This window comes from Salvelinus alpinus, chromosome 1 (genome assembly GCF_045679555.1).
Source record: "Salvelinus alpinus chromosome 1, SLU_Salpinus.1, whole genome shotgun sequence".
NCBI classification, from domain to species: Eukaryota; Metazoa; Chordata; class Actinopteri; order Salmoniformes; family Salmonidae; genus Salvelinus; species Salvelinus alpinus.
The window spans coordinates 34,122,661-34,137,911 of record NC_092086.1 but is presented as its reverse complement, the minus strand read 5'-3'; the positions used below and the strand labels follow the sequence as shown (position 1 = coordinate 34,137,911).

Here is a 15,251-nt window from a genome sequence, read left to right as displayed (position 1 = left end):
ATTAACATCTCGCACAAAAATCCAGGAAGTGCATCTGAAACAAATTATCATTGGATATTTTTGTATAGGCCTGTCTGAGTTGAGTTCTTTCCACAGTGTAGGCCTTATCTATTGACAGACAGTGGGTATCTAATGGCATTGCAGTCCATTTCACATAAGTAAACATATGCAAGTTTAGTTCATTTTCATTCCCATTGACATAAACGCAACAATTAACGTGTTTACTGAGTTACTGTTCATAGATGGAAATCAGAAATCAGACACTGTCTAGCAAAATGTCCAGCAGCACAAAACAGTGCATCAACGAAGGCAGGGCTTAATAACATTGAGGAAAAAGTTTGAGCATTGCAGTGTGTATTTGGGTTCTTTAATTCCCCATACTGATTCCATTGGTTATTTCTGACGGGGAGAAACACATCAACCTGACATTGGTACTAAATCAGGATTTCAGTGATGTTGACTGTGGAATTACTGATAGTTACCAAGTTAACAATTTGATTAACACCTTTGACTTGTAAATTCAAGAGTCCCTGCAATTGATTGATGACACAAGTGTTTTATATCATGTTTTAATAAAGCTGATTGGATTCTTCAATACATCCCTCTTTCCATCCCATGAAATTACATTTGACCAGTGTTTTTTCAGACATCTTTGAGAAACAGGCATTGAACTTCAATGAGATTAGTGCAGTAAGTACTTCAACCACCTATGTCCTTAAAACATGAATCTATTAAATATTTTCACTTCAGAAAACTAAATTAATGGTGTATCAAAAATAACACTCCCAGTTCAACATTAAATATCAGTTATTTTTCTCCTTTGCTATGAGTAGAATATTGCACCAGAATTGCTGATTAGGAGCAGAATAAAAAGTAACATGTACTTACATGTTTAATGAATATGAAAACAATGTCCTCAATAAAGGCGATAAAGACATAATAACAAAGCCTTACGACATTAAACAGATATACAACAAATGGAAATTATATCAGAGTACAGTGAACCAAGATCATCTTTATAGTATCAATTCAGAAGACAACAGTTACGGTTGTATTTTCAAGTTAAGTGCACATCCTAAGTTAAGAAAAACTTTAAAAGTATAAGCTCATTCCATTCTGTCTGCTTTGGATATAAAAATGTCTAACGGCACAGTGTTGTACAGTGGATACAAAAGCAGTTTTATAAGCAAATGATTCATCACATTTGAAAGTCATTGTAATGTCAGTAGTCTACTGACACCCTAGGTCATTAAAGTTCTCCCAATTTTTATGACTACATAGGTGTTACATTCTCGTTGTCCAATCATATTTCTGCTATCATTTCAATAATTACAACTGTGTACAAAACATGTCGTAAACCCCCTTAGAGCTGTAGGTCGAGAATAGTTAAATTCTCTAGATGTCTTCAAAAGAGAGAAGTTAATGGTATGGAAGGAACATAAAACTGGATCCTTGACAAAGGGCTTAGAGAAAAGGTATGTGAAATCAAAGAGATTGTATTGGAAGCAGGACGGAAATATTGTTGTGTCATTTCAAGTCAGGAATCATAATTCATCAAAGTAGTTATTGCAACAAATTATAGACTTATTTTGAGAATTAAAAAATAAAATGAATTGAAAAGGTTTTGATTAATACATACTATGTGCAACATTAAATAAGGTAGTGCAGTAATAATGGACAGAACAAATGGAATATATATATATTTTTAAACAACCCTGCATTGAAACCAAATCCTTTAACCTGCAAATATGCTATCATCAGTCTAGGCATTATAATAGCTACTAGGCTACAGTATGTCTTTCTCACAGGAAACGTCAACATAACTTACAGCCACTATATTTTTTGGCAAAGAAAAAAAACGATTTCCTCAGAATGCATGTTAAGCAAGACTTTGCTTGTAAGGAAAATTTAGCCCCATTGGTCAGATTATTAAAAACATACATTTATATTGTAAAAAAAAACTAAACATACACCAATCAGACCCAAGTATGTGCAAAAATTAACAGGAGGGTGTTTGACAAACCATGGACGGTCTATTGGGGTAGTGCACATATACTGTGGGTGTGTTTAAAGATCAGAAGCAGGTGGATGTGAGTATTCTCTCGTTCAATTCATATCACAGTATGCTTTCATTTTTCTACTACATTTCCCTATATAGATCTGGTTTTACTGATCATGATGGTGATTGAGTGGATAGAAATAGGTGTGCATACATTACATACAAACTAAAATTGTTTTATTTCCAGTGTTAGTCACACGTTACTTGGCTTGCATATAAGCTGTTTTACCTCCGGGCCATGACGAGACCGACTGAAGTAGAGTGGAGGCCATGAACCAGGAAGTCCTCAGACGACCCTTCACCTTTGACTCCCTGCCTCAGGTGTAGTTCCTGCTTGACCAGAGTTCTTAGGTCCTACTCCTACATAGTTACTTATTAACCCACAATGATTGAGTCCTCAGACACAACCCTAGAGACTAAGGCTGGATTCCATTCTGAAATCCTAGTTCCTTCCCTTTGTCCTTGACCTCTCCCAGTCATCAAGGGACTGGAAAGAAAGAATAAAGTAGAGATAAAATTACAAAAGCACTCCCTACCCTTCTGGTAGGCTAAGTGAAGCCGTAGCTGTCTAATTATCTCTCATCAAAGTTTCCAGTCCCTTTAGATCTATAAGGAGACAGTTGTCAAGAAAAGATGCAAGGGAGAATTATTTGAGAATGGAATGAATCCCTGCTCTGCAACACCTGCTGGACTGGCCTGGAACCTTTCAGAGCTGGTTTCAAATAACCCTGCCCTGGTGGCTGTCCTATCTGCCCGTCTCCTCCACTGGTGCCTCCTGGCCCTCAGGCCGTCTCTCCTCCTCTTCCCCTTCCTGTGTACCCACCTCGCCGTTCTCCTGCGTGGGCTCGGGTTCAGCCGGCACCTGGGGGGTCTCTGGACTCTCAGGGGCCACGGAAACCGCCTCGTCTGGGACAGGGGAAGGTGGGTTGGGTGTGGTGGGTTGTGGGAACCTCTCCCTGGAGAGATCCTCAGCCTGGCCCACGGAGCTTGTCTCACTGTGGGAGTCAGAGCCCCCCGCACCCTCGCGCCGGAACAGCCTCTGTCCTGCACATGAGGAATCAGAGAATAGTAGTCTAAGATTTCCAGTATTTTTAATAAATAAAATATGTCCCTTGATTTTAAAAGAGAATGACTGCGAAAGAACAAGAATATCCCATCTATAGATTCTGTGAGACCATACCTGGCAGTCTCTTGGCAGAGGAGGTAGGGGTTTCTGGCGACGCCAGCCCACCTGTCTGGGCCTTCATGGAGTAGATGGGCTCTGTGGAGTCCAGGGAACCTATGGGAAACAGTCACTTAATATACCATCGGAATGCAGATGTACAGGAGCAACCTAGGAGCAGGCACACACACACAGTTGTGTACCTGCAGCCAGGTTAAAGGTTCTACCCTTCACAGTGCTCTGGAACGGAGAGAACCAGTTCAACACGGAGCCGACCAGAGGAATCTGTCTCAACACACCCTGAGAGAGAGAGAGAGAGAGAGAGAGAGAGAGATGGTGCAATTTTTTTAATACAAATCAGTCCATAAAATGTGCATGTATACAAAGCATTGATTAATGTCATACACATACAAAAATGGGCACACACACACCTCCTCCATGAGTTTGTCCTGGTTGTCTTTCTGGAGCTGGAGCTCTGCCTCCTGGATGCCTTTCCTCACCACCTCTGTCATGTTCTCTAATAGCTAGTGACAAGATGGGACAGAAGAAAATAGTCATTTACAACTCAATCAATGCAATAGGATTGTAGTATTGCATAGATTCTTTATTATATGTTATCATCAAAAATCTATATAATCTGGAAGTACCAGCCATGTTGGAGGAAGTGACAGACTGTAGGTAAACAGAGTAGAAGGAGATAGCGTTACCCTGCCGTTTTCCTCTATGTCCCTCCCCAGGGCGGCTATCGTATCCACTAGCTCTGCAACGTCTAGGTCCTCCGTTGCCATGCCAATAAATATGCAGTCCTTCTCGGGTCCGAACTCCAGGCCTGAGGATGGAGGGAGAGAAGTTAAGAGGTAAAGCAGGCAGAATCAGAACCAGGTCTGAATCATTCCTTGAATTGAGGGGAAGAATGAAACCTTGAGTTTCAGATGTGATAAAAGAAGCTCTGTGCTGTGGACAAGCACAGTACTGACCGGTGGAGAAGATGAGGTCTGCATCCAGATCCCCTAGTTTCACCAGCAGCTCACTGTTGATCTTCTCCACCTCCAACTGTCTCTTACTGTCGTTCAGCTCCTCAATCCTCGGCTCATACCTGAGTGGATACACACAATCATTTTGTGGACAAGTCACATTGCTTTACACAAATTACACACATTTTACTGTACAGAAATGACCACGTATTTACTATGAAATGGCATGGTAAAATGGTAATTACACAGCTACTAATGATACAAATACTGAATGAATAACAGTATATTCCTACCTGACGGCTCCCAGGCCAGGCCAGCTGAGGTCCTCTATGTAACTGAGGGCAGAGTGGCGGTACACCTCCTCTCTGAAGTCCAGTCTGAGACGCAGCGTACAGTTCAGCACAGGAACCAGCTCAGTCAACCGCTCCACCAGCAGATCCACGTCACACCTCTGGGTCCCCAGGGCTGGGAGGGAACAGGTCAGAGGGCAGAGTTCAGAGGTCAACAGCTACAGGGTCAACAAAAGGAGAGTTGTGCCTGACTGACGATGATCAGGTGTTCTTCATTAACTGTACAGGTGAGTGTGTGTAATACAAATTATGGTATGTCTAACAGGTGAGTGTGTGTCTTACATGTGAATGTTTATTTTACAGGTGAGTGTGTGCCTTTCTTTATGATGCGTGTCTGTCCTACAGGTGTGTGTGTGTGTGTGTGTGTTACCTGCGGCGGTCATAAGAGGGGTGAAGCGGACACAGGTGCCCTCGTCCTCCAACTCCACTATGTCTACCCCGCTGGCGGGCACCAGCTGTGCCAACCGCTCACACAGCTACAGGCAGACACAATCAATCAACCAACCAACCAAGCAACCAACATTGTCTCACCCATTACACATGTAAACAAATGCTCACCCATCTGTTGAGGGAATCTAGCACTTCTCTCTCTCCAGCAAAGTAGCCCTCCACAGAACCACCACTGGATTCTGAGTAGAGGGAAGAGGGCATAGCATTATGACCTATTACATATAACATGCCAAATTCAAACACATAGTACATTTACATGATACTCATTTGAATGCCCACATTGCATCTAAAGTAAGTTGGATGCAGCTGAATAAGAGTTCCTGGTTAGTTGAGGAAAATGTGTTAGAACAGGAAGAGTAGTGTTAACCACTCACCTGCACTGGTCTCCTGGGAGAACCTGAACACTACTACTGGAGAGTTGAGCTCATCCTCCACCTGCAGCACAGGAAGGGTGAGAGACACACAGGTGAGGTTCCACACATCCAGGATCATAACCTTTGATCTTTAAAAAACTCTGTTGTCATTAACATGCAAACAGGTGTAATGTGTGAGAATGGGCCGGAGAAGCTGTGTGATGTGATGCTATGGAGATGCCTGGGTTTGTGACACACATCCTCTGTTTGAGCAGTCAAACTGGTCTGCATGGAGATTGTTAAATCATGCAGCTTTAAAAAAAGTTAAATGTTTGGGCATAAATGTCAATGCCTATGACTTCCATTCACAATGGACATGTCTGTGTTTTCCATGGACTTTATATACATGACTAACTCTTACAACCTACGACACAGCCACAACTGACCATTATATTGTATGTACTTTGTACATAAATCATTGAGTCGGGTAAATGTTAGTTTTGGAGAAAATCTCAGCACAGAAAAGACACTACTCTTTCCTTCTGGTAATTTCTCCCCACCTCTAACAATTCACAGTAAGGGTATGTACTACCCAGTACCCATAGCAGGATTGACTGGTTGAAGTGACATGTTGGATTGTTACTGTTGTACCCTAACAGGGTAGTCATGTAAACACAGTGAGGTTCATCTTTGATGACGCCTGGGCCAAAGTTCAACTTTAGAGTCATCAGGATTCTGTGAAGACGTGGTGGTGGGGGGACAGGACATTCTCTGCTGTGCCTAAAACATGCCTGTAGTGATGATTGGACAGGAACCAGGAAGTGGACTGATTGCAGTTTTAGCAAATGAGTGCCCTCGATTTGAGCGGTGTCTCAAATACAGTGCCTTTCAGGGCATTCAGGTGGAAAAACATGGTCAGGTACAGAGTGAAACAGAGAAAGAAAGGTGGGAGCAGGCAGGGGAAAGAGGGTTGGTCCCACCTACAATAGACAGAATGAGAGAGCCCAGCAAGTCCCGTAGAGAGCCCCCTGAGATCGGCGGGATCCGAGAGAGAGACACCACACCCTGTAACCAAGGCAACCCAACAGCTCACTATCTACAGTATACACACACTTCTTACATATGACACTCACTACAACAAATGGTACTCAAAGCCACCATCAACACAGTAACCAGACCCACACACTCTGCTTGTTCACCAAATCAGCTTCAGCAGTTACTGCACCGTTCCAATGATCTCTATATCGTCTACATGTGTAAATCATATTCACACTCAGTTTCAGATTATATAAAGGTCACTATCTGCTCAGAGCTGATGCCTGTGAACAAGGTCTTTGTTTTGCAACAGTATGATGGAGGTCTCTGTTAGCGAGGCTCAGTGCTGTTTCTTTACCATAGTCAAAGCATCGACGAAAGAGATCTCAGAGTCAAGCTCATCCTGATGATGACAAAACCGACGTCAGACGCCTGCATCTTTATAAATGTTATGTGTTAGAGTTAAGTGTGATCTTATGATTGTTTTCTTAAGTTATCGTATCTTAAAACTCAAACAAAAGCTCATATATATTGGGGGCCTTCATCATATGACCCACCTATGTGTAATGGCTTTACAGTGCCTTCGTTTACACCCATAGTGCGTTATTAAATACAATAAACAGCTTATGACTGCTTAGAACAGCCTCAATGCATAAATGCTTTCCACACACATTAATAGTAGTAGATAGTTAAACATTAAGTTGTGGACCTACTGAAGTCTTTATGGAAGCCAGAGTCTTCAGTTTCTCCAGAAGCTGTTGGCTCTACAGACAAAAAGAGATACAACACAGGTCAGTTTGTTAGCAGTAAGGTGATAGCGATCTGTATTAATTTCTAACCCAAAGTACTTACGAGCTCTACAGCGTGTCTAATCTTCTCCACTATCCCATCATGGCCCAGGTACTGCAGGGAGAGCCAGAGAGGCAGGGCACGCAGCTTCTCTACTGGCTGACTGGAGGTCAACCCAGCTGCCAGAGACTAAGATAGGAGAGAGAGAACTCAAATGGATAGGTGAAAGCAAAGATTCCACCACAAAGCTTTCACCAATCCAGTCATATCAGATCTCTAGTAACTTCAAGGGAGGCAGGAAGGAAGGAAGGATGCAAGTTTAAAGGCCCTACAGCTACAGACAGGGAGAGAGTTAAAAGGGCATACCAAAGAAGAGAGAACAGGAAGGAGAAAGCGTACCAGGGCTGGGTCCTCGTGTCTGTAGAGGGTGACAGCTGGGACAGCAGGCAGGCCCAGCCACGGACCCAGGGTCAGGGTCATACTGTCACTCCTGGTGGCCGCCTGGGGACAGGGGAGGGGGCAAAGACACATAGTAGACATATTACATTACCGTACTATACAGGCATCTTACAGTGTATTCATTTAGAGTTCTGTGACCCTCAGAATGGGAGAGCATATCCTATACGTACCGTCACGGGGGACGAGACCTCCCCCAGAGCCAGGGTGGCCAAGTTGACCCTGAGAGACAGAAAAGACCAAGCAGTTATAAAGCATTTACAAACCCCTCCAATATGGTTGGTTAAAGACATATTAAAAGTATTACAAGTATGTGTAATGTTGTTACTCACCCTTCTATGTGGAGCCACATGCCATACTGTTCACACAGCTCCTTTAGACGGCCCAGCTTGTCTGTGTGTCCCGCCCCAGGGGTGCCTGGGAAGACAGGCAGTGAGTACGCTCGGAGTCACTCTGCTGTACGTCTTGGTCAATAAGTCAGTGATAGACATGTTGATTTAACCTTTATTTGACCAGGTAAGTCATACAATAACATCCTGGTTGGTCAAGGGGTAAACATTGTTTCACTTTAGAGTGTAATACTATGTGTTTTGCTACCATGCTGTGTTGTTGTCTTAGGTCTCCGTGTTGCGTTGTCATTGTTGTGATGTCTGTACACATACATACATTTATTTTTATTTCTATCCCAGCCCCCATCCCAGCAGGAGGCCTTTTGGTAGGCTGTCATTGTAGATAATACATTTGTTCTTAACTGACTTGACTAGTTAAATAAATAGAAAAAACTGTCACCATGCTAGGTTTTTCAATAAGCACACAACCTTGGAGAAAATAAAACACTTTTAAAGAGTAGATGTGTGTTCTTAGCCATTTCTTGTATTAAAAAGGTGATAAAATTCCCCACTGACCAGCGTTGGCAATCAACAGCAATGGAAGCTTCCCAGTCTCCACATCCTCTCTAATCAGCTTGTCCAGCAACGCAATGTCCTGCAATCAGCAAAACACCCAGGGAGACAGATATTGTTTTCCATTTAAAAATCAGGGTAGTATGGTAGGTAGTACGCATACAGGCACCCCAGTATCCTAAATACATAAACTCAGCAAAAAAAGAAAACGTCCCTTTTTCAGGACCCTGTCTTTCAAAGATAATTAGTAAAAATCCAAATAACTTCACAGATCATCATTGTAAAGGGTTTAAACACTGTTTCCCATGCTTGTTCAATGAACCATAAACAATTAATGAACATGCACCTGTGGAACAGTCGTTAAGACACTAACAGCTTACAGACGGTAGGCAATTAAGGTCACAGTTATGAAAACTTAGGACACTAAAGAGGCCTTTCTACAGACTCTGAAAAACACCAAAAGAAAGATGCCCAGGGTCCCTGCTCATCTGCGTGAACGTGCCTTAGGCATGCTGCAAGGAGGCATGAGGACTGCAGATGTGGCCAGGGAAATAAATTGCAATGTCCGTACTGTGAGACGCCTAAGACAGCGCTACAGGGAGACAGGGCGGACAGCTGATCGTTCTCGCAGTGGCAGACCACATGTAACAACACCTGCACAGGATCAGTACATCCAAACATCACACCTGCGGGACAGGTACAGGATGGCAACAACAACTGCCCGAGTCACACCAGGAACACACAACACCTCCGTCAGTGCTCAGACTGTCCCCAATAGGCTGAGGCTGGACTGAGGGCTTGTAGGCCTGTTGTAAGGCAGGTCCTCACCAGACATCACCGTCAGCTATGGTCACAAACCCACCGTCGCTGGACCAGACAGGACTGGAAAAAAGTGCTCTTCACTGACGAGTCAAGGTTTTGTCTCACCAGAGGTGATGGTCGGATTTGTATTTATCGTCGAAGGAATGAGTGTTACACCGAGGCCTGTACTCTGGAGCGGGACCGATTTGGAGGTGGAGGGTCCGTCATGGTCTGGGGCGGTGTGTCACATTATCATCGGACAGAGCTTGTTGTCATTGCAGGCAATCTCAATGCTGTGTGTTACAGGGAAGACATCCTCCTCCCTCATGTGTTACCCTTCCTGCAGGCTCATCCTGACATGACGCTCCAGCATGACATTGCCACCAGCCATACTGCTCGTTCTGTGCGTGATTTCCTGCAAGACAGTAATGTCAGTGTTCTGCCATGGCCAGCAAAGAGCCCGGATCTCAATCCTATTGAGCACGTCAGGGACCTGTTGGATTGGAGGGTGAGGGCTGGGGCCATTCCCCCCAGAAATGTCCAGGAACTTGCAGGTGCCTTGGTGGAAGAGTGGGGTAACATCTCACAGCAAGAACTGGCAAATCTGGTACAGTCCATGAGGAGGAGATGCTGCATTAAGTACTGCGGTGCTGGTGGCCACACCAGATACTGACTGTTACTTTTGATTTTGACCCCCCCCCCTTTGTTCAGGGACACATTATTCAATTTCTGTTAGTCACATGTCTGTGGAACTTGTTCAGTTTATGTCTCAGTTGTTGAATCTTGTTATATTCATACAAATACTTACACATGTTAAGTTTGCTGAAAATAAACACAGTTGACAGTGAGAGGAAGTTTCTTTTTTTGCTGAGTTTATATACACACACACACACACACATTATATATATACACATATATACATACACACACAAAGAATGTGGACACCCCTTAAAATTAGTGGATTCGGCTATTTTTGCTGGCAGGTGTATAAAATCGAGCTGAGTGACTTTCAACGTGGCACCGTCATGGGATGCCACCTTTCCAACAAGTCAGTTTGTCAAATTTCTACCCTACTAGAGCTACCCCGGTCAATTGTAAGTGCTGTTATTGTGAAGTAGAAATGTCTAGGAGCAACAACAGCTCAGCCGCGAAGTGGTAGGCCCCACAAGCTCACAGGACGGGACCACCAGTGCTGGGGTTGGAGGATGCCAGGAGAATGCTACCTGCCCCAATGCAGTGCCAACTGTAAAGTTTGGTGGAGGTGGAACAATGGTCAGGGGCTATATTTCATGGTTCGGGCTACGCCCCTTAGTTCCAGTGAAGGGAAATCTTACCGCTACAGCATACAATGACATTCCAGATGATTCTGTGCTTCCAACTTTGTGACAACAGTTTGGGGAAGGCCCTTTCCTGTTTCAACATGCACAAAGTGAGGTCCATGCAGAAATGGTTTGTCGAGATCGGTGTGGAAGAACTTGACTGGCCTGCACAGAGCCCTGACCTCAACTCCATCGAACACTGACTGCGAGCCAGGCACAATCGCCCAACCTCAGAGTCCAACCTCACTAATGCGCTTGTGGCTGAATGAAATTAATGCCCATCATTTTGGAATGAGGTGTCCACATACTTTTGGTAGTGTACATTGTATGAGCCCTATCTAAATGAGGCTGATCTACCATTTGGTGCTGGGATCCAAACATGGTGTTACAGGGGACGGTGCACAGGCTGGACAGAGGCAGACCCAGCTAAGGAAGAGAGGATTTCTGTTAAAGTCAATCTACATTGAATAACTTCTGAAATATCTGCTCTTATAATACTAAAGTAACATCAAAAAGGTCTGTCTGTGTCTTCATGTAAGAACACGCAATGCGTTTCTATGCCTGCTTCTACGCCTACTTGGCTGCAGAGGTGCTGTCCCAGGCCAGGCCTGCAGGTGGCGCTCTGGTAAATGACAGGCTGTCTGGAGTTGAGCACGGTGTAGCCCTCTGTGGAGTAGTCCTCATAGCGGGTGTTGATGACCAGGCGACACACCTTCAGCAGGCCCTCTCTGTCATCTTCATGGTAGTATGCTGAGCCACTCTCATACCTGGCAGGACATCAAAATCCACTTAGCAATGCACCAGGAACAAGCACACACATGCAATCGACAGACAGACCCACACACCTGAAGAGTCTGCAGAGCCAGAGTGTTGTGTCAGACGCGATGCGTGTGATCAGCTTCCTGAGTCTCTCCCTGTCCAGCACTGAGATGTAGGCTGCTAGGCTGTGTCCTAGCAACGCCATGTGACCCTGCTCTCCGACATTCTGCATCCTGCTGGGGGGACAAGACATGCACAGGAAGTGAGGTCACAAAGACGTGATGTTGATAAACTGCATTATACTGATTGTATTGGGAATATTTAAGAACAATAAAGTTCATATACAGTGAAGAGTGATTAACACAATGCTTAGCATATTTATTTGTTTTCACGTTCTGTTTGTGCAAGGTTCTGTTGATAGTGATTGACGCCAGACTGGAGGTACAAGGACACTGATTATTACTGTATTCTGTGAAACACGGTGTGATTCTGTAGCAGCTGACAATGTCACTGCAATTTGTTTTGACTTCCTACAAGCCTCTTGGGCTGTTTTTTACAGAACACTTGGTACTGTCTGATTAGAATATAAAGGGCCTGTCTCCAAGAGGCTAGATAGACGTTTTCTCTGCCTCTGATCTGGAGGCATCTCCCTGTTGCAACTTTAATAAACCGGATAGATTTTTTATTGATATTATCAACAACTTATTTTTGTTCACTTGGAAATTCTTATTATACTGATAAGAAAATTCTAAGATGGCCTTCCAACTGACATATGCTCTCAGTAGTGGTGTTTTAATGTCAGACCTACCGATGGCTTGGCTTATCTTCCTCCTCATCTTCATGCATGAGATTCTGGACCAGCTGGAGTATACTGGCCACATCCTGCCCACTGGAAGTTTGGAACAAAACACACAACGCGTTGCTTGAGGGAACTCATTGCTTCTGTGAAATACCATCCACATTTGTATGTGTGTGTGAGAGAGAGAGAGACAGAGAAATATACTAGATTGAAAGTGAGAAACAGGGGTATCTGCTGTACTCACTCTCCCTGTAGGGGTCCAGGGATACTACTCCTGCTGAACTGTCGTCTATCTGCATCCGGATCTGATGCCCTGGAGAGAAACAAACAACAAAACCAACAAGTCAGATAGTCCTTCAGGTGTGTGCATCTGACTTGTGTTAACATACATTATGTGTGAAGAGATGTGTGTCATTAACAGCCAGTGTAATACCCGTCAATACATCTTTATGAACAAACACCAATTCATAAAAGCTTACTTTCGGCCATCCTCCAAGATCTTCATGGCCTCGTTGAGGTTCTTGCCCATTTCAGCGAGTGTGGGGTCGACCATCATCTACGGTCAGAAGTCAGAGACTGAGCAAAAAGACACTTAAGCAGATGGATACCTCATTCAATCTCAGGGTTAGACAGAGCCATTGCCAGAGGCTAGCTAAAAACACATCTTTCAGTTCTCTCTTCCCCCTAAAGCCTTATATTTAACACTAATCCTCCCTCTACCCTCCTCTGTCACCTATTGGACTGTACATTGAGGTGGATCAGAGGTATAGTAGACAGAGGTCAATCTAATTGTTAACATTAGTCAAATATTGACATTGGCATGATGTAACAGACTCTACCATAGTCTAGCTCATGTTATTGCCAATTCCAGGCGACTGGAGAAGCAGTTGAAAGTAAATACAGTCTGACTATAACTTCTATTCATTACCAGTGGTGCCTCAAGGCCCTAATTTCTGTCTGAAATGATAATGGGTGTGGTTATGGATACACCTGTTATGTGATAGAGTTGGATTACCTGGCTGATTTCATCAAACCGGATTTTCTGCTTCTACAACATGCCACTCAATATATTTATGATCTGTCTAAATATTTGTCTTTCAGTAAAATGTCTGTTAAGCAACAAATAACATCCTTGATCATGATGACTCTGGCTGTCTACTGAAGTATGTTCTGACCAGGGGAGTTTAAGAGCCCTGACGCTTGCTCTATAACACGCATCGCTTGCCGTACGGTTTTGGAAACATAAGGAACGTATCTTCCATATCAAATGAAAATAATACACAGCCATATCTCCAAGTTGCATTACTTGTTTACGGAAGACATACGTGGCCACCTATGCTAAATAGCCATCTAGCATGCTCCAAATATCTGTGTGTAATCGTAACTGTGGAAAGTGTAGTTCGTCGACTGGAAGCACACACATCTTGTGGTTATGTGCAAAACTGCTAAAGTAAGTGTATATTTTTATTTTATTTATTACTGATATGAAAAGGGACATATCAGCATGTTTCGAAAACCGGTTTGAAAGGGGTGATTATTGACCTTTCTAAATGTTAAAACACAGCATCGTTATTGTAGTTCAAAACGATTTTCCCAGTCGGAGCTCGTTTCCCCCCGCGTTCTCAGTTGTCTTGGGGGCGCTGAAGTCGGAGATTTCAGAGTTCCCAGTTGTTTTGAACGCGGCACCTGCGCTAGTCAGTCAGTTATCCGTGACCATCCATAACAAATTAGCAGCATCGTCATCACGATGATAAGCTGTTTTATGAATGGAAGGTGGCAGCTTCTTAATTGACGACATAAGCCATGAAAAAACAAGGACATGCAAGGGTTAAATGCCACATTGCATTGCGTGAATAAAGGAAATAAAGCTAGTTCCGCGTAATTCTTAGCAATGACAGCTGGCTTGCCGCTGTTGGTGCTACTAGCCTAACTAGCATTGTTAGCCATAGTTTGCCTAGCGTTACCGCTTGGAGCACACCAAGATTGACAGCTCGTTTGTGCTTACCTTGTGACGCGGTGGCTTCAGACAGTTGGGAAGCTTGAGAAAAGGATACGCCGCCTATCCACTCTGTATGGACGTGGGGAATAGTATAATATTGACGGCTGAACAGCTTCGTTATCCTGCTAACTCCTGTAAATGTTAACTTCCTGGACTGGCGCTCCGTATTCCACGCTGGCAGAGCTGACGTATCGCTACGTTTGCTACACCACCAATGTGGTGCTGTGTGTATCTTGATTGGCTGATAGGTGCTTAGCTGACTAGCAGGCAGTGGAGTGCAGGGTTTTTAAATTGGGCCCCTGTATTACTTTGAAATAGCCTAGTTTAATTCCTCCATTCATGGAAGTAATGATCTATTTGGATGAGCAAGGCATCTAGTGCATAATGCACCAGTCCATCATAGACAGATAAGTGATTATTTCAGTGAAGGTAGGATGTATTCAAACAGAAGGAGAATAAAATAACCAAAAAGTCAAAATTTTATATATTTTACAATTTATCTTCTTGAAATCTGATTTTAAACCTAACCTTAACCATGGCAGGTAGCCTGGTGTGTTGGACCATAACTGAAAAATTGTTGTCAGCTCGGGGATTCGATACAAGGCAAAAATCTGTCGTTCTGCCCTGAACAAGCCGGTTAACCCACTGTTCCCTGGTAGGCCGTCATTGTAAATAAGAACTTGTTCTTAACTGACTTGCCTAGTTAAATTAAAAAATAATTTAAAAAACCACACAGAAAACCTTATGCCTAATCTTAAATTAAGACCAAAAAGCAGCTTTGTGTTATCTAGTGGAAACCAAAGGGTCAAAGGGGAGGGGAAGTGAAGAATCAAAGAAATGCAATTGAGATTCTCCCAGAGTGCAGTACACGTTCTTATTATTATACCTCAGTGGTAGTACCCTAGAATAGATGACGATGACTAATAATGAATATGGATGTGTGTATGTAATTATATTACTATGTAACTATTTGGACAGTAATGCTGAAACTTTTAATTTGGCTCTATACTGCAGCATTTTGAATTTGAGAAACAAATGAACATG

At 43.5% G+C, this 15,251-nt stretch overlaps 1 protein-coding gene across 5 annotated transcripts; it reads right to left on the bottom strand.

Annotated features, from left to right (window-relative positions):
- Window positions 1-555: 555 nt before the first annotated feature.
- On the bottom strand, window positions 556-14,405 carry LOC139573864 (pyridoxal-dependent decarboxylase domain-containing protein 1-like). 5 transcript variants are annotated; one of them, XM_071397798.1, is made up of 24 exons: window positions 14,214-14,405; window positions 12,688-12,764; window positions 12,453-12,521; window positions 12,218-12,298; window positions 11,496-11,645; window positions 11,228-11,417; window positions 11,008-11,076; window positions 8,534-8,612; window positions 7,961-8,045; window positions 7,802-7,850; window positions 7,572-7,673; window positions 7,236-7,361; window positions 7,097-7,147; window positions 6,333-6,413; window positions 5,370-5,430; window positions 5,104-5,174; window positions 4,916-5,021; window positions 4,489-4,660; window positions 4,199-4,317; window positions 3,929-4,050; window positions 3,653-3,745; window positions 3,425-3,521; window positions 3,240-3,338; window positions 556-3,103 (listed from the first exon to the last, which is right to left on the bottom strand). In XM_071397798.1, the coding sequence occupies exons 2-24, from the start codon at window positions 12,762-12,764 to the stop codon at window positions 2,805-2,807; spliced, it is 2,448 nt and encodes an 815-aa protein (XP_071253899.1). In that variant the 5' UTR covers window positions 14,214-14,405; the 3' UTR covers window positions 556-2,804. The 5 variants fall into 5 exon arrangements, with proteins under 5 accessions (XP_071253899.1, XP_071253906.1, XP_071253915.1 ...); XM_071397805.1 differs by having other exon boundaries at window positions 11,496-11,642; XM_071397814.1 differs by lacking the exon at window positions 6,333-6,413 and adding an exon at window positions 6,742-6,786 and having other exon boundaries at window positions 14,214-14,404.
- Window positions 14,406-15,251: the final 846 nt, after the last annotated feature.